The 27,543-nt window shown below is 40.4% G+C and overlaps 1 protein-coding gene across 13 annotated transcripts in view; it reads right to left on the minus strand.

Moving 5' to 3' along the window:
- The window catches only part of MYLK3 (myosin light chain kinase 3), a 64,146-nt gene that overhangs the window by 4,957 nt on the left and 31,646 nt on the right, over window positions 1-27,543 (minus strand). For 12 of the 13 annotated variants that reach the window (XM_030026913.2, XM_030026909.2, XM_041125795.1 and 9 more), the window contains 9 exons: window positions 15,054-15,144; window positions 13,311-13,749; window positions 9,813-10,384; window positions 7,974-8,080; window positions 6,751-6,843; window positions 6,322-6,431; window positions 4,891-5,032; window positions 2,604-2,674; window positions 961-1,089 (listed from right to left, as the gene is read on the minus strand). In XM_030026913.2, the coding sequence (XP_029882773.1) occupies window positions 961-1,089; window positions 2,604-2,674; window positions 4,891-5,032; window positions 6,322-6,431; window positions 6,751-6,843; window positions 7,974-8,080; window positions 9,813-10,384; window positions 13,311-13,749; window positions 15,054-15,144 (1,754 nt within the window). Of the gene's footprint in view, window positions 1-960; window positions 1,090-2,603; window positions 2,675-4,890; window positions 5,033-6,321; window positions 6,432-6,750; window positions 6,844-7,973; window positions 8,081-9,812; window positions 10,385-13,310; window positions 13,750-15,053; window positions 15,145-18,648; window positions 19,351-27,543 lie in introns of those variants that run through there. The other variant, XM_030026905.2, reaches the window with a different exon arrangement.

The raw sequence follows: 27,543 nt of genomic DNA on the forward strand, positions 1-27,543 counted from the left end.
GTTTTTCCTGCTACAAATCCTCTGCTGTATAGCTGTTGTTAGCTTACAGAGAGGAAAGAATCTCAGCTATGGGGGGGTTCCAATTCTCAATCCTTGCCAAGATAAGCCAACAGTTTGGAACAGTAAAGTGTTGTAATGTTAGTGTTACTCTCTAGCAGTTTACTCAGCTATGTCAGGGAGCACTGTTAATAGATCCCCAAGAAAATTAATTCCATGGGGATCTAGGTGTGTACTTCAGTGCTTTCCCAGGTAGGAAAGCTAGGGGGACTCAAGCACTTTCCTAAATCAAGGCTCATATCCATATTTGGCTTGAATTAAACAGAATTCTGAACAATAGTATGCTTTTTTCAATTAGTCTCTAAGCCCAGATTTATTGCTTCAGTCATTTATTACTTCATTTAGTTGGGTTTTGGCTAACATACAAATTTAAACCAGAAATGTATCCAGTTCACAGAAAGCATCTGTGAAAGATTCTGGGACGCAAAGTCAGCGACTTTGGACAGACAAGCTGTCCATGGCCACCATCCAGATATCAGAGAAAAGTCTGACTTTTTTAGACCCATGGCCTAACACCCAACTCTGTGCAGATGCACACCAAGTCCAAGATACTAAAATGATCAGATTGCAAATTTGAAAATTAACTCAAGTCCTCAGGAACACAATCAAAATGAAAACTCTGACATGCTTTGGGCAACTTTTCTGAGTAAAAAAAGACCTGATCCATTTTGCCTTGCTAAATAAGGTGGTCAGGGAGAAGAACATTTACGTATTTATCAAAAGGATTATTTGTTGTTTAGAGCCTTTGCGTTAAGAGCTGGCTTTTTTAACAGAATGAATTAGGAGTCACAGCCAGATGGGCTCAGTGGTTGCTGCATTCCTGCTCTGCAGATACCCTCCCCACTGGCGTGCTCTTGCAGAGCCTTTGGTGCTATCACCACAACCCCTCGCAGGGTTACTCACAACATATACGTGATGACGCCTACACTCCACATGTCCGTTGGGAAAGAAACAAAGTCATAGTTCACCACTTCAGGAGCCAAGAACTCTGGAGTTCCAAAATTAACCTTCAGTTTCTCACGAGGTTTGTACCTTTACCGGAAAGAGACATCAGTGGTGAGCGCAGGCTGGGGAACACATCTCACATTTGTAAAAATCAAGGCATGGCTTTTTGCCTTTGTGAGCATGGCAGAGTGAGCAAAGCAGACTCCCCAGGCAATCAAGACAGCATTAAAGTCTTTAAAGAATAAATTGGTGAATTTTGCTGTGACTTCAGGTGAACATACCAAAAGCTATCCCTTTGCCAGAGCAAAACCAGAAGGAACACCAAGGGCAATAAAACCTGCGAAGGCCTCCACCACAGAGTGACAGCAGCTTTACTCTCTGCCAGGCTTCACAGGACGCTTTCCAGCAGATGTTGTCCAACATAAAACAAATAAAGCACCTTCCATTACAACAGGTTTGGAGAGCATTTGCTTAATGGGATGTACCCAACTACAGCTCAGGGTAAGGGTCTGTGTAACAAATAGGAGCACAATATAACTGCTAAGGTGGGACCCTGAATAGGATTATTTGGGCTTGGTAACAAGTTAAACAGTGCTCCCATATTGGGAGAAAATGATTCTGTTCTATTGCTTAAAAAGGAAAGGTTACAAAACTGAACCAGTAATAATTGTCACTGATGGCAACTGGAGTTACATCTGTGTCCAAACAGAACAAACCATTAAAGCATTGCTTCTACATCTTTCTCTCCTGGAAGATCTCGTTTTCAAAATGGCTTTAGTAGAAGTTTGCATCTTTACCCTCCCAATTTAAAAAAACAAAACCAAAAAACTCAATGTACCTATTTCTGTTTTCATAAAATACTTCTAGAAGAAAAAAGTCCTTGCACAGATACTTACATATACACACGTAGGTACATATATACATGAATGCACCAGGTTTTGGCTTAAGAAAAGCCACAAAGGGTTTAGAAAAGAAATAGAGAAATGTTGTTGTTCTTACTGTTATACCAACAGGAATCATTCCTTTTTTTTCTATGGGAATTGACTTATGCTCTCTCAGCCTTCATTTAACAAACTCACATGAGCAAAGTAAAAGAATGGAGAAAAGCCTGTATTTCTCTAAGGGCTTCCTGTTTCACATGGGATGGCTCAAACATGCTTCCCCCCCCCCCCCCTTTTTTTCCTTCAATCAACTTATCTATGTAGAGTTTAAGCAGATAATTTACACAACCAGAATCTGCACAATAAAACCCAGCAATCAAGAAGTGTCTGGGAGCCCTCACGGAGCTCCTAGAGTAAAAGCTCTACATGGGGAATCATTTTGAGATAATTATAACAGCAGTATAGCTTTATTCAACAGAAATGTTATTTGAAAAAGTAAATAGATAATTAACACACACAGCAGAAAACTCATGCCTGCAGCAGCATACTGCTTAGCTCACTCACATAGCAGAATCACTTTAGAGCCACCAAAATGCAAAATGAAACCCAAACCCAAAAAACCAAACAACCCACCCCAAGAACTACTGAAAACATGTCAGAGGTTTGTGGGTTTGTTTTGGTTTTGGTTGTTAAAATAAATTCTTAACTGAACTCTCTTACCTCCTTGCTAATCCAAAGTCAATAATTTTAATCTGGTTTCCTGTGTGATTTACACATAGTATGTTTTCAGGCTACAAAAAGAAAAGAGGATATTTTGAGTTAAACGTGACTGTTTGGGAGAGAGATCTAGCAAAAGAGTATAAAAGTCTCAGAGATTTTAATAATTTTTAGCATAATACTTTTCCTTCTATTCCTATCATGGTAGAGAGGGATTTGACTGGCATACTGAGTTAGTGAAAGGTTTGGGTTTGGACTTCCCATAAAGAAGTTTAACTTCTGTTCCTGTATAACAATATTCCTATATTTAACCATAATGACAGATTTTGAAATGGAAAGGCCCCCCTGTATAAAATGGTAGAGCCAGTCTGATGGTTGAGGCTTACCCACTGGATTTACTCCTTAAATATAAAAGTAACTCCATAAAAAGCCAAAAGAAACAGGTAAAATGCATCCTTTGGTTTGCCCATGAAGGCAAAATTTTGTTTTTTCCAATGAGAGTATTTTTCAAGGTGGAGATGGGGAGGATGATGGTGTTCAAACTTATTACAACTGCAGAACTGTTGTAGTGGGTTGCTGTGGCAAGATTTTGGTAGTGGGGGGGTTACAGGGTGGCTTCTGTGAGAAGCTGCTAGAAGCTTCCCCCATGTCCGACAAAGCCAATACCAGCCAGCTCTAAGACGGATCCACCGCCGGCCAAGGCCAAGCCCATCAGCAATGGCCGTAGCACCTCTGGGATAACAGATTTAAAAAGGGAAAAAAAGTTGCAGGGGGCACAGAAACAGCAGCCGGAGAGCAGAGTGAGAACATGTAAGAGAAACAGCCCTGCAGACCCCCAGGTCAGTGAAGGAGGAGGGGGAGGAGATCCTCCAGGTGCCGGAGCAGAGATTCCCCTGCAGCCCATGGGGAAGACCATGGTGAGGCAGGTTGTCCCCCTGCAGTCCATGGAGGTCCACGGTGGAGCAGATATCCACCTGCAGCCCGGGGAGGACCCCACGCCGGAGCAGGAGGGTGCCCAAAGGAGGCTGTGACCCCGTGGGAAGCCCGCGCTGGAGCAGGCTCCTGGCAGGACCTGTGGATCTGTGGAGAGAGGAGCCCACGCTGGAGCAGGTTTTCTGGCAGGACTTGTGACCCCGTGGGGGACCCACGCTGGAGCAGTGTGCTCCTGAAGGACTGCAGCCCATGGAAAGGACCCATGCTGGAGCAGTTTGTGAAGAACTGCAGCCCGTGGGAAGGACCCATGTTGGAGAAGTTCGTGGAGGACTGTCTCCCGTGGGAGGGACCCCATGCTGGAGCAGGGGAAGAATGTGAGGAGTCCTGCCCCTGAGGAGGAAGGAGCAGCAGAAACATGTGATGAACTGACTGCAACCCCCATTCCCCATCCTCCTATGCTGCTGGCAGGGAAGAGGTAGAGAAAATCAGGAGTGAAGTTGTGCCTGGAAAGAAGGGAGGGGTGGGGGGGAAAGTGTTTTTAAGATTTGGTTTTATTACTCATTACCCTATTCTGATTTGATTGGTAATAAATTAAACTAATTTCCCCAAGTTGAGTCTGTTTTGCCAGTGATGGTAATTGGTTGAGTAATCTCTCCCCATCCTTATCTCGACCCAGGAGCCTTTCCTTATATTTTCTCTCCCGTGTCCAGCTGAGGAGGGGAGTGATAGAGCAGCTTTGGTGGGCACCTGGCGTCCAGCCAGGGTCAACTCACCACAACTGTCTACGGGCCAACCAGATCTAATATCATTTGTGTAAGGCACTGTATAAACAAGCAGAAAAAAAAAAAAAAAATCAGTTGGCATTTCTGTTCAAAAAGATCGGTTATTAAGAGGCCATTAGGAAAACATTGTCCTTTTACTGCAGTTCAGTTCCAGGCGGTAAAAAGCACAAACAACAGGCAGATGATTGAAGAGTTATTTGAACACAGTTACAAGGGGTAAAGGGAAGTGGAAGGAAGACCGCAGGCATTTGTAGCCAAAGAGGGTTTTGGGTATGGTTTTTTCATTGGTAACAAAAGGGAATTGTTTAATTCCACACAGAACGAAAAGCTTCTGATTTAAGAGAGACAAAAAGCACAGAATCCTATTCATTTCACTATTCTAAGCAAGCTACCAAATAGACATTGAAAAAAAGGTAATGAATCTCTAGAGCTCCATTCATTGTGGCTACTGAATTAATTAAGTCTATTCCTTTATGACATAAGTCCATGAAATAAGAAATTACTCTTGTAATTAGAGACTCTGTGGTAGTCCAAACCATAGCATTGCTAAAGAGCAGAGAGCACGTACTACTGACCTTCAGATCTAAATGGAGAATATAATGCTGGTGCAAGTAGTGCACTCCTTCACAAATCTGTTTGGTAAATAGGATCGCATCCAACTCAGTTAGATTGTAGTTTTCATCTGTGATCCGGTCAAATAATTCACCACCATCAAGACTAAAATTTTGACATAGAAAAGTGTTAAAACCCCTAAAATTCCTTATTAGCTCAATTTATTTCCAAGTTGGCAACTTAGGCTCTCTAATTTACCAAAGGTCCTAACAACATGTCCAATATAAAGTGTATCAGTAGTCTCAGTGACTTCAGGAGACTTATTTCTGAATGTAAAATTAAGTATCAATCTAAATTAAAAAATGGAAAAGTTGTCACTAACATTTGGGGTGGAGGGGGAGGGCTATATGTCAAACCCAACCCCACACAACCTGGTGATCTGATGGGGACCTGAAGAACCTACAGAGAGTACCAAAGTATCTATTATTTGCTCATCTTATTAGTCTACAAAAAATAAGACTGCAACCTATAAAATTTACTAAATGAAACTTCTCAAACTGAAAGCTATTTAAATGAGCTGACAATTGAACTTAATTCTGCACAAAAATTAAGAGAAAATTACATCAGACATATAGCTCTGAAAAGGTTCTGCAAGGTAAAAACTTCAGGTATTAATTTCAATATACACATTTTAAATGTCTTATCATATTTATATTTGCTATTTAATTTTGTATTCTTTTTTTTTCATGTCATTAACAATTAGTTCTGTAGCAGAAACTCAGTTTTTAGGTTATAAAACTTCAGGTTTTTGTAAAGCAAGATGCCACTACACAGAAAAGGCAGCAGGTATACATCATGAAATCTCCCTCTTGTGAATTCCATGTTAGATATAGATCAAAATTCTTATTTAGCTTCAAATGGGGAGACATTTTGATTAATCCCAAAATTATTGAAAGGAGGCAGACCATGCACTAATCACCTTCCTACCTTCTCCGTGTCTTTTCTAATTCTACTTAAAACACCTCACTCCTCCTCTTGTCTGGGTCTTTCACCTTCACCCTCTCCCTAGTATAAGCTTTTATTTACCCATGACACTTTTATGTAATTTGGTAGCTAGGGACAATGATGGAGCCTGTAAGTGAAACTTAAATGAAAACTGAACCATAGTGCAGTTCTGTTCATTAACAATCTTGTAATTTGTTTCATACTCTTGAAGATAGCTGCCTTTCTTATAATTTGTTTAAACTGTAATCTTGCCAAATATATAATTTTTAACCTGAAGAAATTACCTTTAAAGCATATTTTTTTTTTCCTTCTGAAAGTGAAATCAACTCACTCTTAGGCTGGGAAACCATTCAAGTCTTCTTTAGACCTCAGAATTATCATTCCCTATTTCCTTTAGTGACCTGAGAAAACCCAAACATCTGACAATTCCTGAGATCATTTAAACTTACTATTCCATAATCAAAGTGATATTATTTTTGGCTTCGAAAGCATCATAAAGCTGGATCAGATTCACGTGATTTAATTGGTTCATGACATTAATCTCATTTTTTACTTCCTCCTGAAAAAATAACAAGTTAACAAAAAATGAGCAAAAAACGCTTCTTAAATTCCAATACATTCAAATACAATTATTTGTAAAACCCAGTAACAGCTATACAACAGGTCTCATGTGGACAGCAGGTTTAATCATAGACATGGGAGATGACAAACAGTCATATAAAGTCCAAGCTGCTACTTACTAAGATTTTACAGTATTTGATACTACCCAACGACAAGATACTGCCTCTTACGGGCTGATTCAGGGAAGTGGTGTTAAGGTGCTTGCGACAAGGCCAGGTTTAGCGTGTGCTCACTTGGGATCACAGCAACATAGTTACCCTCTCTTTTGCTCCTTTCACTTTTATGATTTTGGCTGCCAGGCTGAGACCAGTTGATATTTCCGTGCACTTGTGAACTTGCCCAAAACGCCCCCTGTTGATACCAAGGAAAAGATGGGAAACTGGCTTAACACAGCTCACCACAGGAACTTTTCATACAACTATTCTTATCGTTGATTAAAAATAGCGCAGTACAAAGTGAACAGAATCAGGTGGCCAGCAGCATGAATCTCCTCTTTCTCTCAGCTTACGAAGGATTAGTTTTATCTTTCCAGCCAGTTGTTCAATGCTTACATTAAAATACTATGCCCCCTTCGTATTACTACATTTCACTGCGGTATGATGACCTGATGATATTCTTTTTCGGTTCTGTAACTGTACCCGTTTGCTGTCCTTCAGTGATGCGTTAGTGGGTATATTAACAAGGATATTTCTGTCCTGATCTCATAACTTTTTACATGACTAAAAGACCAGTAACTGTAGCCACGCCACAGACTGCATTTCTTGCATGTTGTAAATTCTCCCCCATGTCACCCAGATACGTTAATGCCCCTTGGGATGTTTTCTAAACACCATCTTCTCTGCTGTTGCATCATATTGCTTATACTTATTAAGCCATATTTGTACTTGGATCAACCTGTAAATCAAACCTTCCTGTCAGATAAGTAAGGACACAAGAATACAAAGGCTGAAGCAGCTCCAGACTTCCTATGAGTGAAAACTAAACATAAGGTCAAAATAATTATAACTTCTCCCTTAGTGTTCTTTAATGTGCAGTTCAGCACAGAAAAAAGATTTTGGAAGCTGCTTGACCTAATGGGCTTTGCTGACTTCAAATGCTCTGAATCTGTCTGCCTGAAGGGTACAGGTTTTTCTCATGACACCAGCTGTGGCCAGGATTATTATAACAAATGCAAAAAACAGTCATCTAAGACCACTGTCAGGCATCTGAAAATGGAACTGGGGCAGAAACCAGTTATCTAAGGGACACCCACACACGCCCCAAAATCAACAGAAGGTTGATAGAAGGAACCCAGCAACTATGGTAGCCCAAAAGGTCTCAAGGATGAACCTGCTCACTGTGGCTGCAGTGAGCTTGCATGTGCCTCACCCACACACACTTGGGGCCATCTGAAGAAAATAGCTCTCGCTCTCCAGCTAACTGCGTTTCTCCGTGCCTTGGCTACCAACAGCAGTACAGCATTAGGGACAGGGATACTTACCCCCCCCAGTACTTCGTGACGACACACTGAGTAGCACATTGTCACCTCTGTTTGCTTGACACTCACTATGCGATGTTCGAAAGGAGCCGGAGGAGAAGGGCTGTCATCTAAAGAGGAGACAAGCTGGTCATTGAGATGTTTCTGCACACATCACTGCAGTCGGTTTCACCTCCCTCACACCAATGATTTCAATCCACAGGACACGTGCATCACCTTGCGTTTGCTAAGTGTAATGAGGAGTCTCAACTGCCTTCCGTGCTCTCGATATCCACAGCTCCACAAAACCATACTCTTGTGCTCCCCCCACCTTGGGCATCACTGTTCCTGAAGGGATGAGCCCAGTTTCTCAGACAGGCATTACTGACGCAGCCCTCAGTGCTTCTGTGGCCATGGGTTTCTACAAGAGAGACACTGGGGGCCGACACAAACGCCTGGACAAGCCAGCCTCTGACTGCTGCCGATAAGCTGCTAATGCAAACACTCAAAATACAACTTTAGTATAAAGTGCACTGCCCTCTCTCCCATCTTTTCGCTTTGCTTCATGTTCCTCTACCACTCCATCAATTTTTCTTCTACTGGAATTCAGACAAGCACTAAAAGATCTGGATAACATTAAGCATGTGATTCTGTCTCTATTTTTAAGAGTGGCATGCAAGTAAAATAACCATTGCATCTGCAGTTAGCCGTAAGAAGGGAGGTGCTGAAAATATCCAAAATCTCTGTTATCTCAAGTGAAGGACTTTTACTGCTAACACCCTTTTACAGATGAGGAATAAAGGCCCAGAACTGAGAATAGAATCCCACCTCCTGAATCTCAACCCTGTTTTTTTAAACACAGTAAACCCACTGGACACCTTTAGAAGATCAACATCTTAGTTCATCCATTAACAGAAGAGGTCACCTGAAAAACATATCTGGAAGTTTGAAAAAATTATACTTGATCTTCTTTTAATCATTATATGGCAGCTGGAAGGACCAGCACAAATACCCAGCACTGATAAATGATGACAGTTATTGGTAAAATCTAGCAGCAAGATTTTTGCAGACAATATCCAAGTTAAAGCTGCAGACATTAACATTATAACTATGAAGTTTCATCAGTTTGTGGGAAGCTAAATCAGTCAACCATGATACACTTAATGGCCAAGTTTTTCTAGGGTAAAACTTCCGTAAACCCACTTTTGGTGTCCCCCATTCAAAGCAATTTTACAATTAATCTCTAGATATCTTGGGCTGCAATTTAACATGTATTCAACTCATCTCTAGCCGCTGCTGAGAAAGCCAGATCCAGGTCAGGACATCTACCCATGTATGTGCATTCTGGGACATACACATACTTATGCTGCCAGGTGAGAGTACTCCCTGAAACAATGCAATCAAGTGTTCACACAGTAACTGAGGAGAGATCTATGGCCAATAACACAAAAAAGACCACAGCAGGATACTACTGCAATATTTTGCTGCCCTCTGGATCTCCATAGCTGCTAAAGCATACCTGGATTTGCAAACTCTATCTTAAGGAATAAATGCTTAATCTAAAGAAAATAGACTTTTTCAAAATTACTCATACTTCTGATCACACATATACTTCACCTAATTTTATTTTAAAGGAACTTTTTTTCCCAAAACACACTTTAAAAGGAAAATCACTATTGAAAGAATTTGTACAAATGGTAATTCATTTGTTATTTACATAGTCAAAGATACGTGGCAAAATGCTCTTCAACTGCAGGACACAGGTGGTCTACTGAGCACTGGTTCAGCCACTATTGTATATACAACACGAGTAGCACAAAATCCTCAACATAAAGTTTCCAAGAGTAACTGCGAGCAACTTACCGATGATCATTTCTTCCTGCGTGGGAAGCTCTTTGCTAGCTTCCAATGATGTAGGCTTCACTGGTGCCATTCCTGTACACTGATAAGCATCACTTTCACTTCCCCCTGAAGATGCAGACTCGGATTCTCTCCTCCCAGAGTTGCTATGTGTTGGGGATTCTTCTGCTTTTGCTGTTTCTTGATGGATTTTCACTTCTACCCCCACATCTTTTGTAGGCTCCTTCACAGACGTATTCTTTGAGGTTATGGGCTTGCATTTTAATTCTGATTTCTCTTCAGCCTTTTTACCTGGTTTGGGCTTGCTCAGTAATGGCTGTTGCTTCCCTGTTTGAGGCGCAAGTTCATTTTGCTTATTGTCTCCTTTCACTTCTTGATTTGGCTCAGTGCTGATGTTTTTAGGACTCTGTTGAAGTTTTAATTTGTCAGGTAGCTGTTTGACTCCTTCCACTTCTGCTAGTGTGGAGGATGGGGATTTTACTTTGGGACTTTTACCTCTGTGATCATTTAAGTTTCCTTCATTGGTCATCTCCACCTTTTCTTTCATTTCAGTCATATGTACATTGATGGATATCCTGCAGAGCAAACAGTTGACATTTTGCGCGGATGACTAGCCTTGCTTTTGTAACTTGGGGGGGGTGGGGTGTAAGGCAAAAAACTATAAGCTTCCAAACCCACAGATTTCTACAGTATTAAAGAAATCTAACCATATCAATCCTCTTAGGAAATACTCACAATACTAAGGGAAGAGCATCAAAAAGCATGCTGATGCTTTTTCCATGTCCTCATCTGTGTATATGCCTGCCTTCTGCTGAACACAAAATGTCTCACACTGCAAAGTGTTAATTCCACATTTGAAAGCTTACCCACTTTTTGCAACTATTACAGTTGGTCCAATAAAATACCACTCATCTGGGCAGAGAAGGGGTAGTGATTGCCTTCACAAATTACAGGCTAATTATCTAAATGGCTGACTGCTTATACAGCTCTACAAATCCAAAGGTTTCCATCCATCCCAGTCCTCTTCCAGCTGGCTGACTTGCACACTCAAACATCTGTGTTTGTGTCTTCTGATGCGATAGCACTCTTTCCACAGCTTTCTGTTAAAAATGTAACTTTCATAAACTCTCTCACACCATCAATACTATTTTCCTTGGCATTCTAGCTACTGGAAAAGTTTAATAATTTTTTTTCCTCTTGTGTGCCTAAAAAGAATACAGGTTAAAACCAATTCTCTATGTTCCTAAAATCCATCAAAGACATTAATTTGATAATTTTTGAATCAACTGTTACTGCTCCAATTGTCATGAGCACGCAGCCTGATTTCAGTGAGACTGAATTGAAACTTGTGAAGTTATGAAGTAGATTTTATACAACACCAAGTAAAGAAAGTTTCTGATGTCTAGGAAAGAATGTACCTCATTTTCACAAAAGTTATTGCCTCTTTCAGTGGAGCAACTTTATTACAAGAGATGTTATAAAAGAAAATGTTTCTGCTTTTGCATAACTAGAGCCTGAAGCTTCTCATTTTCAGCACCTTTAACACCCTTGCATCGTGCTATGAATCTAAAGCTGCACCAGAGTGAGCTACCAGAGCAGCTGAACTCAGCTCTGAGCAAACACTTCCACTGCTATCTAGACAAGCCTGAACTCAGCAGGACTCTTGGGCATTTCTCCAAGCAGGGGAACACTATGTTCTTTTGACGCTTCTGCGTGGGCTTACAGACTTCATTAAAAGTTGCATTCATTTTACAGAGGCATTTACCACCCTCATGTGACTTCACACACAAAAGCGTAATAGGTACCCTGTGCAGGAAGGCTGCAGCTTCCCCTGGGGTTTACTTGAGGTTCTGCCTTCCAGTTATCTGTCGGCCTCCCTCCTCCCCAAACCAAAGCCTTTGGTGCTCAGACACCCGCCCCGTCCAAACCAACCAGCTGCTTCAGAAGCTGCTGCCTATCCCCAAGATCACGGCCTGGCACATCATGATCAGCCAGCACTGACTTCCAAGGGGTAACAGCAACCGTTCCTCCACAGCTTCACAAACACCTTGAGCCATCCCCCGCCAGACAGGCAGACCCTCCAAGGCAGCGCTCCAGCAGGCAGCTGGGACGGACCCGCTCCAGCTGTTGAAGCACAGTGCCTACGGCTCACCGGCCAGAGCCTAAAACCCGTGGGGAAAAGACACGGAGATCCCTCTCTTCTTGGTGTTATTACAGCAACCAATTTGGAGGTAACAACGTCTATAAACTACACAAAGTTGTTCCTGAATGTTTGAAAAAAGGCCACATTAGTGAAAGCTTCTACTTTCTCCTGACACATCTTGACACTCAGCCTCTTAGGAGAGAAATATCCCAGTGTGCCAGTCTTCGCAATGAGCCCTTTCCCTCATTAAGCCTATGTGCCGACATCAGGACAGCTTTCATTCATTTTGCTAATTTATTCTTCATTCACTTTTTTTTTTTTTTCCTAGAGAGTCCCATAATCCCAGTAGAGGATTGCACAGGAAGATTTAAGTGTCCACCCTATATTCACAAATACTGCTACAAATCAGAAGTCTTCAAATTAGCATACACATAGTGTCATGTTCTTGTCCAGGTTTCAGACACTGATTTGTACATATGAACAACGAGGAAATTCCACGTACAAAGTAACATATATATGTATATGTATGTGTGTGTGTACGTGTATGTATGTGTGAGTGTGTCTATCACCAGTACATACATACACATATATAAACAACTTTATATCCACCAGCTCAGACAGAGAAAGCATAGCAGTTAAAATTTGCCACAGAATTTCCATCTGTTGGGGTTTGTTTGGTTGGGGTTTTTTGGTTGTGGGTTTTGCGGGTTTTTTTGGTGTGGGAGTATTTTTTAATTTAAATAAACAGAATTAAAATCAAATCCTAAATAAATAATTCAAAAGGAAATGGATTATAAAAGACATATTACAAAACACTTATATGAGTAAAGATTAGGCTAATAGAGATTAATAAATGAGCAATCTGGTCATATCTTTAGGTGACCAAGGCATAAAAACCCCCACAAAAACACCAAGGACAGCAAATGAAACAAGTTGTTTGTTTTTGTCATATACGAGTAAATATCTCAAATTCCTTTCATCCCCACGGTTATAGAAACAGAAAAGTTGGACAGGAGTGAGTGGTTTATAAGTGTCCAACTACTTGAGCTATATTAGGGCGGTCACCTTTCTATCTCTAATACACAGAAGCCCCGATCATATAAAAAATCTCCCATACATCTAGTCCTCTGACTCCTTGGCTTCATAGAAACTTACAGAGGGCCCTTGCTGCTTTGAGTTTTTTGCCTTAACCATTTGTAAGGTCTTGCCACTCCTATCCTAGCATGGCTTTTTTTCCCCTGGATCATACCTCAGCAGGAGCTGCCTCCTTTAATGACCTGGCTTTCCTTTTTTTTTTTTTCCTTCTAACACGTGAAACGGTTTCACATCACACAGAAAGCTACCAGCAAGGCCATTACCTGGTATGTGTCACTTCACACCCTGTGTCAGATATAGCCTGGGATGTGGAGGGCACAGCTTCCCGGGATGCCGCACTTGACGATGGAGGTTTGTTTTCATTCTCTCTGAGTTTCTGATGAACAAGCTGTCTGTGGCACTTATCTAGGCGTGGGGCTCTGTCCATATCGTGTGCTTTAGCAGGAACATTTTGGTTGCCTACATGATCTTGATTTACGAAGGGAAGACCATTGTGTTGATTCAAAGCTTTGACACCAACGTCCTTTTGCTGTTGACAGCTCTTAGAGCTGTGTGTTTTGCCAGCACCGTCTACTAGTTGCTGCTGCGCTGTCCTCTCTTTAACTTGGGGTTTGGAGTCAGCTTTGTGGGCTACTGCACTAGAAGCGTTCACCTTCTCACATGCTCCCTTGTTTTCATCCAGCTTTTTCCCACTTTTTGTCTCTGAATAAAATAAACCATTAATAAACTACCCTTGACAAAAGCGACAGCAAAACAGAGAGGGAATAAAGTAACCCACCATTCAAAATAACCTATGCAGTTATGTACATCTGAAAAGGTAGCAAGAAACCTCCCGAAAGGTATAAAATCCTTACACCAGCAGGCTTGAGACAGCCCTTATTAATGCTCACGGCTTAATCAGAAGTTTAACTGCTCTGCTGGCTTTCCAGCAGCATTACAGATTGAACTTGGATTTCCATAAAGCAAACAAAAAAACTGCAAGGCTCAAGTTCACTGCGTATAAAATCTGAAGTCACTCTCTGGGTAAATATAACGGGTAGTTCAGGCACTGCAGACCCATCTGAGACCCTCCTGAACCTGATACACCCTCTGCCTGATTAAAGGGGCAGAGACACACTGAGCAAGACACCAAGGGACAATGGGCTTGAGACAGTGCCTCTTGCATTTTCCACAAAAGGACAACAAGGTTCTTCAGCACCTTCTCATGACAATGGTTGTGAATATTAACAGTGGAAATTTCTAGGGTAGCTTCTTTCAGGATTCAGCATGCACACGTCACTGGCATTCAAGGTTAGTTCACAACCCCATGTAGCTTTTGAGTCAGAATTACGACCGTCTGCTTTATTTTTGTCACCTCCTAAATGATGAAGCTAAAAAGAGGGTCGCCCATAATTTAAAGGATTCACTGACCATTTGTGAAGACAACAGCATGACAGGGCCTGCTCTACATCACATTCACCCCTGTTGCAACTCCACAGGCATTAATAATGGATGCAACAGGGCAATGCCCTGACAGATGCATCCTAAATAGGAATCTAGCCCTGACATGGCAATGAAACTTGCCGATCAAAAAAAGATATTCCTAATGTCAACATGTCCCTTTGTCAGAGAGGGGGAGGAGGGAGGGCTGGTTCAGATGTATTAAGGGAAAAGAATTTATTAGGTTCGCTATGCGATATTGCCACTACCTTCGTGGTATCTCTGAACAAGTATTGCTCTCTTAATTCAACTCACTGTAATTCCAAAGCAAAAAAAAAAAAAAAGTGCAGCCAAAGATGCTGCTTTTAGTTTCTTGATCTTCTAGCATTTTGTGGGGCTTGATCTGGGGGACAGATCATCTTGTGGAGAAGGTGAGAACAACTCTTATTTTCCCAGTACTGGTGGACAAAGTTACTTGGTTACATTTGAGTAATTCAGGTAGCAGGAAATAGCAGGCTATTAATTTCCAGTTTGTCTGCTGCACATTCTAGCGTCAAAGCTTGTAGGATGCCTGGAGTGATACGTACCTTCCAGAGGCTTCTTGCTTTCAGTTTGGGTTCCTCTGTTACTAAGCACATGCTTAGGTTTTGCACCACTCTCCTCAGGCTTATCTTTGGCCTAAGAATGACAGGGGAACACAAAAATAACAGTTATGGCCAAGAGTGTTTATTTCCACTAGGTTCCTCCAACTACATAGGTATTCAGACTCTGTAAAATGGATGCTAACACCTCTGATCTTCTGAATTTTTAGCTACTACTTCTGATCTTCTGAATTTTTGGCTACTTCTGTGTTTAGTCCCTTATTCCAATCTCTCCCTGCTTTCGCAGACAGACATACTTCTAAAACAAGATGACACAGAATAATACATTAGCTCACTGCTTTCCAAAATTTTGACTGTCAGAGATTTTGCCTCCTGTCATCTTTACTCTTACTGATTAAAAACCATGACATATGAAACATAATAGGGAGATTAGAAAAAGAAATTATACTGTATTTCTGTTGCTTTTTGGCTGGTGACTGAAAGATAAGCAATGTCTCTGAAGATATTGTTAATATATTTGTCTCGCAGCATCCAAAGATTCATGATTTGAGCTATGATAGAGGTGATACCAAAAAAGAGCCTCTATTTTTATGGTAACTCTTGTGTATGTATTTGACATAACAGGTGTCACCTTTGGCATGGTTAACAACAGACTTACCGTCTTTTAGAAGCAGATTTTTATTTTTAAGCAAATTTCTTCCTCCAATTCAGAAAGCACAGAGGAGGGATATTTTGTAATAGCACCACTAAACACTTCACACAGCAATGCATTTTAAATCAAATTAAAACTAAGTAACTAAAATTTAGCAAAAAGCATTACACAAAAATAGGAAAAGGCATAATGTATTTCTTGGTTGGTATATAGTTAAAATCTAGTGATGAGCAGCCTCCTATCCTTATTTGTACAGGCAAACAAAGCAACGCTTAAAATATTTCTACAGATAATTCTGATTACAAATTGCTGCAAATCAGCCCCTTCATCTGTTAAGTAAAAGCGGTTAAGGATTTCATGCTCCAATCATATAGATTCCACAAGAGCCCCCCCATCTCCCCCTTCCCAAAAAATAAAACACCCAAAGAGCAAAAGTAGTAAAAAAAATCATTACCATTTTTATTAGAGCTCTAAGCAAACCTGCAACAACGACCAGGGGGAACATTATTCTTGTGAAATCCTACGTGCCAAGAAAGCCCTGGATAAGTGACAGTTTAATGCTGGTGGGTTTTTCCGTCTGTTTGTTTTTTAAGTAAGAAGTTAGAGGTTTGGGATCCTATGAAGCTCAATTCATAGTCTTTTATTAATTTAACTCCAATCCTGCAGAACTTCTTCTGTAAGTATTCCCACTGCATCCCTGGAATGCTGTCATACCATCAACAAACAGCTTTACCCAGAAATGAAAACATGACCTCCCCACTCCCATCCCCATACTGAGTAACCTTGCGCTAAGCCAGCTCCCATGATAAGCAGCACGCTGTTACAAAACAGCAAAGGTTGGAAAACAGAAACAAGCAGGTAGCAAATTCTTTTTGTGTGCAACCCCTGTGCAATTGTGGAGCTCTTTGGACATGTCTATACTGCTATCACAAAACAGGCTGCAAAAACTAGACCAAAGTTAGCACATGGCTCAGCACAAGTTAATTTGTTTTTAAATTCACCCGTGCTTTGCTCCACGTTACCCCAGCTAGGTCACGTACATACGCTACCTCACTAATTCAAGCCTAGTTCAAATATCACTCAGCAGCCTGTGATCAAAGTATAGACATATCTTAAGGTCTTATAACTGACCTTATGCTCCAATTTCAAAAACTGTTCATGACCAGAAACAAAAAAGGAGAACAATGATGGTCATATTGCAAAACTGGAGCTAGCCATAAAACTCTCTGCTTGCCCAATGCACTTTGCCTGTTCTGCAACAGAGGCAGTGCTTAGAGCCTGGGACACAGACCTCCAACCCCATCCTAGCCCAGCAGGTCAGTTCACCTCCCAGTCTCTATCTGCCTATCCATACAACCTGGATGAAGTTCTGACCTCCTTCAATCTCCTCTTTTGCAAACACCGATGAGGAGGCAGTGCATAGTGGCTAGTTGACAACTAATCCCAACAGTATGCTAGAAGTCCACGTGAAACATTTTTCCAGTATCCCTCACATCACCTTCCTTTATTTACATCCCTCCTTACTGTTCTTTTCACTTAGAAACTGACAATCTGGAAAAAAAATGAGTTTATCATCGTTAAACTCATCTTCACCTGGCCATTGGCATAGTGTGCAGTTCAAGGTGTAAATCCTGCAAAGGACTGTATCTGTCTCCAGGCATTTTGCAGTGACTGCAGGCAGTAACATGTAACAATGCAGCTTTAACCAAAACGTATCAAACTCTTCCATTTCTCCAAAAATTTGTAGAACTGAAATTGGAACCGCAAGCAAGTAAAAGCTTCATCTCTATCCAGAATTACAACTGATACTTAGTGTATGATTTATTCTTCTCAACACTAATGGAAACTTTATAAATTCTTCTGTCTCCTAACAGTCTAGCTCACCTGTCAGCCTCTGGCACTTAAAAAGGGAGACCAGGGGAGCACTCAGGAAGCCTGAAAAGGTATGCTAGCATCTAGCATTGCCCTGTTCTTGTAAAAGTTTAGGTGTACCTATACATTTTACAGTTTTGGTGAAAAATATTTGGATTAAGATACAAATGGACATTTGCACTTGAGCTAAGTTCTCCTTACTGTAATCACACCTCTACGTACAAGGGATTCTTGGAATGAACAAAACCTATTCCAACTCTTGCAGTTTTCTCCCCATTCTTACCCGCTATGGGATACAGGCCATAGTGAAAATTCAAAACTCCCATTAGCTAAAACTAATTCCAGCTGCCTGTAACTTTTAAAAACAAGGTTAATCAATTCCAAAACACCATATCAACTACATACCAGTCTTGCCTGTTCCTTCCTCAGTGTTCTCAATAATTAAGAAATGCTTAGGAATTGATGCCTAGGAACTTGCAAACACAAGACCTATTTGATTTGAGGAGTGAACAATGTCAATGGAGTTGATAAAGTCACAGCTTCATCATAAAAAAGTAGCTAAAAACAACTTAGATGTCTTAGGACATACAAATCTGCTCAGTAGTATAACCATAAGTCAGCACAGGTTTTAGTAACTGATGTTGTGTTCAGAATTCATGATCAATCAAGAAAATAGAAACTTCTTCCAACAAAAAAAAAGCCTCCAGTATGTTATTATTTTTCACTGGGGCCTCAGTTCAGTCACTAATTTGAATGACATTGCTGATCTTCGAGCACTGGTAGAAGCTGAATTTGTCTTCACAGTAGCAACCTACTCCTCCTACTTGTTACAGGATTGCCTGGCACACTTTGGGAACCTCAGACATAAGACTGTAAGGCAGAGACCAAGGCTCAAAACATGCCTTAAGAGCCTTGCAATTCAAAGGTCACAGCAGTTACCTGTAACAGCAATACTGAAAGGAAAAGCTGAATTATACGTTATGCAAAAAATTGGCAGGAGAGCCTAAAGCCCTGCTACATCATAAAGAAAAATATGAATAGCAAAGCAAAACCAACCTCAACAAGGATTTCCAGCAGACTCCCCTTCTTCCAGGGCACAACGCCTTTGAGAATAAAATCCACTACTTTAGAATTTTTTAATACTTCTCCCACAAGTGTAATAACTTTATCCAGTGTATCAACTCTTTTCTCTATCTTTGCCAGCCTCTCCTTATGCTTCGAGGCATCTAGCTGAGCAGCTTTCATCAATTTCAACACTTCTGAGCATATGCTCTGGATATCAGTCTGGTGAGTACTGTCCGATACCTTTAGGCCTTTTTTCATTGCATCTGTCTCATCAGGAGCTGCTCGGGATACTATTAGCTTGTTAATGCCTTTTTCTACATCATCAATGCCTTTGTTAACTCGCTGCAGTTTGCCTGTCAGATCTTCCTGGAAATGCAACAGTTTGTCCATCTTTTCATTCAAGATATTCAGTTTTTTGTCCATCATACTTAAATTATTCACTTTTGTAGGCTGTAACTTTGTCAGGGCATTTCCCTCTGCAAGGTCCAAGTTACCCGCAGACATTCTGTCCAGACAGCAGGATGTCAGATAGATTAGGTTGGCTTTTCATTAATCGTAAATTAGAAAATGACAGTCAGGAAGTTCATCTTCTTTAGCTGTTCCTATACCAGACAACCTCACTTATTGGAGTCGCTAGACTGTATCATGAGATAGCTGCTGCACAAAAGATTTATTTCTGTGTTATCTATTTCTTACTGCATGCTTTCAATGATGGAGGTAATTTGGCACCAGACTATATTTTCTTGGGCCTCCTTGACGTCACAAAACCATTTAAAATTCTTTCTCGAGTGGCTGTTGATAGGCAAGCATCTTAACAATTGCCAATGCCTGAGCAGACCTCTGGAGGGAGAAGGATTGTTTTTATGAGCAGTTTTAGTTCCCTGATTATGAAAAGAACTTGCTAGAGCATTTCTCTTCATTAAATTGGAAAAATACAAAAGTAAATTCGGTGGCCTTGTGCTAAAGCTTGGAAGAATTCAGCTTTGTAGCATGGATGCAGAGCACTCAGCATAGACACAGGGTGTGCTCTTTAGGTTGGCTGGCACTTGAATTTAAAAATAGAGTACAATGACAAGGATCTGAAATACGTATCTAGCACCAGCATGTCTTTGTCAAGTGAAACTTCTAAAATTAAATCTTTCTCCCAGGCTATGAAAGTGAACCGAGTGAATTAAAAAAAAAAAATCTTCATGAAGGGACAGCAGAATTAGTCCAACTATTAGCAATAAAATTCTTAAACCATAAATCTTATTTAAAGGATTTGTTACTGACTTGCTTTCACTTCTGAATCACAGCATGTCTACTACAAAAATTACAGTCAGTCACTAGAGAACAGACAGATAGTCACTTTGTATTTGCACAGCCCCCACTGCACAGTTCTGAACGCTTTAGAAACGTTAACGAATGTATCCTTACAACACAGAATGAGAGTCAGTCCTCTTCCACAGAGGATGAACTGTGGCATCAAGAGATAAAGCAGTTTATCCCATACCAGACATGACATTGTGTCAAACTGCACCTAGCTCTCCCAGGTCCCTTTTCGCTGCTATACATCTGCAGAGCAGGGGGGAGAAAGCAATGGGGAAATCCTGCTACTGCTGAAGTCCTGGTGCGACACAACAATGGAACCATGTCAAAGCCATGGGCTTTGGGATACTGAGCATCCCTTTGCCTTCAATCCCTTCCTCATTTTTTGGAAGGGGCTTATGGGAAGAAAGTGTAATTCTTAAAGTGAATTTGCTGTATGAAATAGGATGTTCTAAAAATTAAAATCCTTCCTCTACACACTGCAGAGTAGTAGCAGCATTAAAATTACCCTCTGGAGAAGATGTTAAGTCCTTGCCACTTCTGTAAGACAAGGTTTTTACCTTTAAAAAAAATAAAAAATTTTGTTACGTCTACTAAGGCCACCAAATAATTATAGCCAACCTGGTGGTTCTGTGACATTTAGAGGCCAATAAGTGGCTTTACAAAAGATACCAAAAGCTTTAAGACTTAGACTGTTCATCACCTTCAAGGGAGAGTTTGAATACCAAGCAATGACTTTAGAAGAAAACTTGGCTTGTGAAAGCTGATGGGAGTCAGTATTTCATGCCATCTCACTTCTCCAGATCAAAAAAGTATTTTAGTCACTGGGATTTTCACAGTGGTCTGGGATAGTATGGCATAAGTTTTATGATATCCCATATATTCTTATTTCAATAATCAAGCATACAACACAGTAAAATATACAGCTCTATCTTGAAAGTATAGGACATTGGCAATAAAAGCTTTGCAACTCTACTACTGCATGTAAAGAATCAGATTTTTCAGCCAAATGCCTATAAGTAATTAATTCTTTCAAGCCTACAAACATGCTTGACGACAAATAATCTAAACAGCCAATTTTTTTACTAAATCAAGAGTACCAGCTGAATGTTGTCCTCTTAGGGACAAAAAGAAAAAGGTAAAGTCATTAGATTGTTATGATTGCTATAAAGTCAGACAACTTGCAGCAAATATTTCAATATGGAAACCTAGCCATAGAAACTCATCCGCAGCTGCGTACTTAGAACTTAGGTTGCCATCACCAGTGTGCTATTACAGGCACAGCATGCACGGTCGTGAAACAATGCAAGTACAATAAAAGTGCACAACTGGCCTCTGTGTATGCGTTTGTGGGCAAATGGGAGTCTTTAGAAATCTTGAACCACCTTCTTAGTTATTTAACAATTGAGAGCAAAAAGCATTAACACTGCCCCATTGTTATTTACTAGTGTTACTATTCATATAACTCTGATTATTTAATCATCCTCACATACAATGGATTCTAATGGTAAATGCTGTGTAAAACAAAAAAGAGGACTTCAAAAAAAACCCAAAAACAACAAAACAAAACAAAAAACTAAATCAAGGGCCACAAACCATCTCTTCTCCTCCGGATTCAGCCACAGGCACTGTGTATTCCAGCAATATGGAACAGATTTCACCACCTAATACCTACTCACACAGTGCACTGTGAGATGTGTAAGATAATGCACTAAGGAGAATTCTTGCTACGTGCAGCAAGTATTCCTTGCTAGTGTTGTCTGAGGTACATACAGGGAAGACAGACAAAACTGCCTCCTACTCAGATACAGCTGTTAGACTTATAACACTACTTACATTGTACTGTGCATCCCTAAGCAACTGCAAAATTACAGGTGGGATGAAAGGCAGAGAAGAAGGAAGCCTCATTTAGCCCATAGTGTGAAGTTTTAAACATCTGTCACAAAGTTAGTAAGGTCAGCTTTTCTTTTTTCTTTTAATTGCCTCTTCCTTTCTCTCCCCTTTTGAACTGCTTGCAAATACACAAAAAGAAAAAATGGCTCCAACAGATCTAACTGACTGTTTTTCTTCAGGATGATAATAAGCTCAAATACTGGCAAACCCCCTTTTATTCCTTTTGCTTTGAATTACAATAGAAAGCAATTTTTGTTCAGAACACTGATTTAGTGCCCAATGTTTGCATCTTCCTTGAGCAGCCTGAAGAGAGCATTCAGTTCCACTGACAGCCTCAAGCCTTTCAATACTTACCAAAAAAATAAGAGAAAAATCCTAAATTGCCTAACTCCATATTACAGATCATAGTATACCCATCCTTAGACATCACAAGAAAGTACAGTTATTGCAACAAATGCAATAGCCTATTAAACTCACTTTTTGTTTGTGAGGAGCTATTGCTTCTAATGACATTTTGCACTTACATACTGCAACGCATGTTGCTTCATCTTCAATACCCCCCAAATTACATCTGAAGAACTTGAAGTGTTGTATGAGCAACAAATACCAGTGAATCTTGCAGGACCTTGGTAGATTGCAGAGCTATGCTCAGTCAACCCATGTTGTCATTGGCGAAACAAAGTGATGATCCACAAGACTCCATCATAGTCTGGATGTAACCTGAATAAAGTTTCTGATGATAATTGGTGTCCTGTGGATTTCTGCTTGTTTCTTCCAGGTAACAAAAAAATGAGCACTGTGAGATGGAATGTGTAGGCAACTGCCTCTATTCCATTAAGAGCTGAACTGAAATGAACTTCTCAGATACCTTTAAAGTATCTCCAAGGTATCAAGTATCTCAGGAGTGCCAAAGAAAAAGAACACAAACGCTGGAGAATCACAACTACGAGTGACCTTGAACTGATGATGCCAAAGAGACTTCTATTCTCAAGGGGGAAATGAGAGCTTATTCCTCTTTGGCTTCAACCCCACGCACACTCTCCCAGTTGTGAAAGAGAGATGTCAAAAACCGAGAGAAAAATTCACATTCAACACAAAGAATCTATGATATGGCAATTCAGTTATGATACCTCCTTGCTAGCTCTGACCCAAAGGAAGGAAAAAATACAAAGATGGGGTGAATAGAAAAGTAAAAGTTAAAAAAAAAAACCTACAGCATGTACTAAAATGACAGCAGAGGCTTATATCCGAAACAAGAAATGTCACAGAGGTTAAAACCAGCTGCTCAAACAGATCACCTCATTAGATTACTGCGTTGCTTCCAACAACACAGTAAAACCAGAGATGGCTGAAAATACGTAGGTAAATGAAAAAATAACCTTTTATACAGCCTAAACAAAGCCAAAGCTTAATAGAGAACTCGGGGGCTTTGGGAGAAGTTTGCAGTGGTTGCAATGCAACAGAGTTCTAAGGGGATGAAGAACTCAACGTGGTAAAAAATCAGGAGCTTACAAAAAAAAAAAAAAAACAACAAAACCAAACAGCAGATAAGCTCAAAACAATCTGGCTACATCTGCTAAACACTACCCAGGCAAAAAATACCAATAAACATCTTTTACATATTTAGAAACCACCTGTCAACTTTTCCAAGTTACACTGAAAATCTACTTAATCTACATCTAGTTGCTGCAGCTCATTAACATACACTTCTTAGTTTTTCCCCCAGCAAATGAAAGGGTAACTAAACTTTTTTAGGGTACTGAAACTTTTGAAAAATTAAGCCCTACACCAGCAAGTAATTTCTCATGAACAGCATGTTTCCTAGACACATGAAAGGTAATAAATCATGTCCACAGTGCAATGGTGCAGCCACCGATCAATTCTCATGACAAATGGCAAGCACTGAAATGGGCATTGGCTCTAATTTAGAGGAATAACTTCCAAGGGCAAGATATGCCATACAGTCTGGATAAGTCTGTCTAGTCCAACAGTTGGGTTTCCTGCTGAGATCAGACTGTACTAGGAACTGACCCACACCTGCTTTAGAAGGCCAAGAACCTGACATTTAACACATCACTCACATCAGCTGTTGGTTGAAATCCACCTGCACAGTAAAAGGGTCTATAAAGCACTATCAGTCTCCCTAAGTGACCCAGGCACGATACGTTTCAATATTGCCTAGCTCACAACAGTACAACGTTACTGTAGTACCAGATCAACTAAATCTTAAAAATCACCATACAAACTTTTTTTTCCTTTTTCTATATATTTAGTGACAGAAAACTGTTAACACAGTAGGTTATGAAACACTCTCCTACAAGTCCTGACTTCTTCCCCCCGCTTCTATTATTCTTTTTCAAACAACCGAATCTAAGGATAATGCTCCCAGGCGGCGGCACAGCTAAGGATAGGTTAATGAATCTGAGATCATGTGTAGTATTGTAATGCATCTCTGTCAAGCAGCTGACAGCAGATAGCTGAACAGATCAATTATGACATTTCGTTTACATCAAAGTGATGAGATTTCTAGATAACACTGTTTACCCTTTGCCCACATGGCTTAACAAGAACCTTTAAGTCCTTCCTCCAGGTTACTTTGCCTCTCAGGAGGCCAGGAGAGCATCTGTTGCCCATCCACATTCACTTACTTGACCCCAGAGCTTATTCTCACTACCAAGTCTCACTACCACAGAAACTACATTAAGAATTTGTCTCATTACTTTTAATTTTCACTCTTTCAAACTTTTTTTTTTTTTAAATCCAAGCATCTACTAAACTATTTTACCACTCTTCTGGTCCCAGTTGGTAATCAGTGATGTTTCCCTGGTGTGATGGTAGGGATTCACCTTCCCACTCCTCCACACCCTCCAACAAAGAGCTCTCCTCTGGAAACTGAACAGAAAAGTCATGTTGCTCATTCTGCTTTCCCTGAATTTCAGTGATTTTTTTTTTTTTTTAAACTAACGCAGTCAGTTCCTCGTAAAGCCTGCTGATTTTAACAGTCAGCCACAAAAGCTACCCTTAGATTCAAGAAGCCTCTCATTTACAAGACTCCTTCTCACTACTACGAGGAGCTCATTAGAGAACCCTAAGGCACCTTTTACACCTGCCAAAAGCTCTTGTGTCTAAAGCAGTTTGCTCAGGTACAAGTAATTTTAAGTCAGTAGGCATCCACCATAATATAGAAGAGTAGGCTTGGCTGTGCAGTAATGCCAACAGGAATAAAATCAGCAAAAGCAAATTCTTGTCACTGAAGTGATGTGATAGGCCTCTGAGTATAAATATATAGGGAACAGATCTGTTGCATAAGAAAGGGTTATTTCTAGACAGTCAACTTTTCAGAAAAAAAAACTTACATAATCCAGAGTTTGCTCCAAAACACATTGAAAACAGCACAATTGTTCTTGCTGACTTGAAATTTGACTGGCTTCAAATCAAATCCCTCAGAAAAGTCTCTGCTTTGCCAGCAACACACTTTTGTTTGAGAAGACGAAAATCACCAAATTGCACTGTGCTTTGTGTTGTCTTCTCTTCCCTTCCTACTTCAGAAGATCTTTTCAGCTTCAAGTTTGAAAAATTACCACAAAAAATATGCACACAGAGCTGTACTGACTTCCTAATTTATAACCATCGTTTCCAACTTCACCCTTCTCAATACCACCACTGACAACTGCTGTAAGAATAAATTCAACTTTTTTCTTTGCTCCTCCACTTATATTTCCGAAGCTAAAAGGCAATAACACTGTTCCCCCAGCTACCCTTCCGCCCTTCACAGTTACTGACTGAAGTATGATTACCTCAAGCACAGTTTTACATTGCATTGATTTAAGTGTTTGAAAGGTAAAACACACAAGCACCTCAAATTCTGTCAGATTCCACTGGAATTAAGTGAACAAAGCGTCCATGGACAATCACAGGAGGGGCAGCCTCCAGCCACTCACAAACCATTTGACTGGACTTGAGCATGCCTTGGCTACCGACACACACTCTTGGAAACTTTTCCCAAGTAATTGCAAAAGCAGTTAGTGCCATCATTTCAGGCCTTGTGCAAACTGGAGTCTCAGTTATTGATTTTTTTTTTTTTCTCTCCCTCACATTTTCATCTGACAGTTGCCATTGTGGTACAACAAACACCAAGTACTGTGCTCAGTGTTCCTTGCTAATAATGGTCTTTACAGGAACCTAACAATGGAGTGATTTTTTATTTTAAGTAAGAATACTCCTTGACATTACTATTCCCCACCAATAACCAGAACACCATATTAAGGAAGTTCTAGATCAAGTGAATAGTCCTCTGTCCTATAATGAAGTCTGTTATGTGCTATATTCACCTGCTGATTTAGATGTCTGACATTTTGCTTTGATGTCATTCACAAACACAGGAATCATGTAATCAGTTCAGGCTTAGTCTCAACACAAACTCTGCTTTGAAAAGGATTCAGAGTAAAAGAGTTTGTGTACAAAATCTGGTGGTTTTGCAAACTCTTCCCAGTAATCAAATACGCACAGAGACGCCACTTGCACTCCTTTAGGTGAATGTTTAAACATCTAGCAAAAAACACAGAAAATGCTGCATCCATTTCAAATGTGCAAAAGATCTCCAGCTAAATTTATAATGGTTTTCATCAAGTTGGAATAAAGATACAGGAAACAAACAAAAGAATGTCATCTACAAAAAAGCTTGTCTAAAAGAAAATTATACTGCATGTCAGTGGAATTGCAGAAAGCAGCTAACAACAGGCGTCAAGCTTTCCAGAGCAAGGAATGAGAAGGCAATTTTTAAAGTTTATCTCTCTGAAGCAGATAGTTTAAGAACAGTTGTGTATGAATTAGAAGCCTTGAGTTAGGGCCCCAGTGGTATGACTAAGCGCAGTGATCCATTTTTCCATCTGAAGTTGGTATCTCAGTACAAATATCTAGTAAAAACAGAAATCCAGAGCACATTTGGTGCAGCCATTTCCACTCCCAGAACAGCAAGTACCCCCTAGTGCTTCTCTGCACAGCTTCTACCAGAACCCAGGAAGTTTTGCTTCCATTACTACCATAACAGCCAACAGACTCCAGAGTATTAATTTTAAGAAACCACATAGAAGGTTCTCTGCACTCATAAGAAGCTCCCGAATTAAAACTACTAAACCATCAATTTTGCAATTTGCTATTAGATCAGTGACAAATTAATCTCCAGATGCATGCAGAGACAGCTGTAGTATAAACCCAGGTACACCGATTATCAGTGGTAGACTAAAAAACCAGCACCAAGTCCTGGCACCATAAAGCAAAAATCACTCAGAGGAAAGCAAGCAAATAACACTGTTGATAAAAGATCCAGGATATAAATGGTTTGGATTTCACATTAGTTGATATCAGGAGTATTTGTCACTAAAGGGTAGTAGGGCAGTGCCAGTCACACATCTAGTTACAGTACATCAAGATCTTCTCAGTGTGAGAAATTAGGCAAGTAATTAAAATGCTGGGCCGGATGCTGGAAAAGACTGCAGTAATATTCTGCAGAGAGGTGAGGAAGTAACGCCTGGCAAGAGTCTCTACATACAGTCCATGAAAAAGGTGAAATACAGAGCTCCCTGGCTCTTGTTCAGCCACAAAAGGAGGGACAGGAAAATTCTGCAAAAGTTTCTCTAAACTCAATCTAGTGAAGAGTTGATCTTAAGAAATTCTGCATTGACC

The sequence above is a fragment of the Aquila chrysaetos genome, chromosome 9, assembly GCF_900496995.4.
Source record: "Aquila chrysaetos chrysaetos chromosome 9, bAquChr1.4, whole genome shotgun sequence".
Lineage (NCBI taxonomy): Eukaryota > Metazoa > Chordata > Aves > Accipitriformes > Accipitridae > Aquila > Aquila chrysaetos.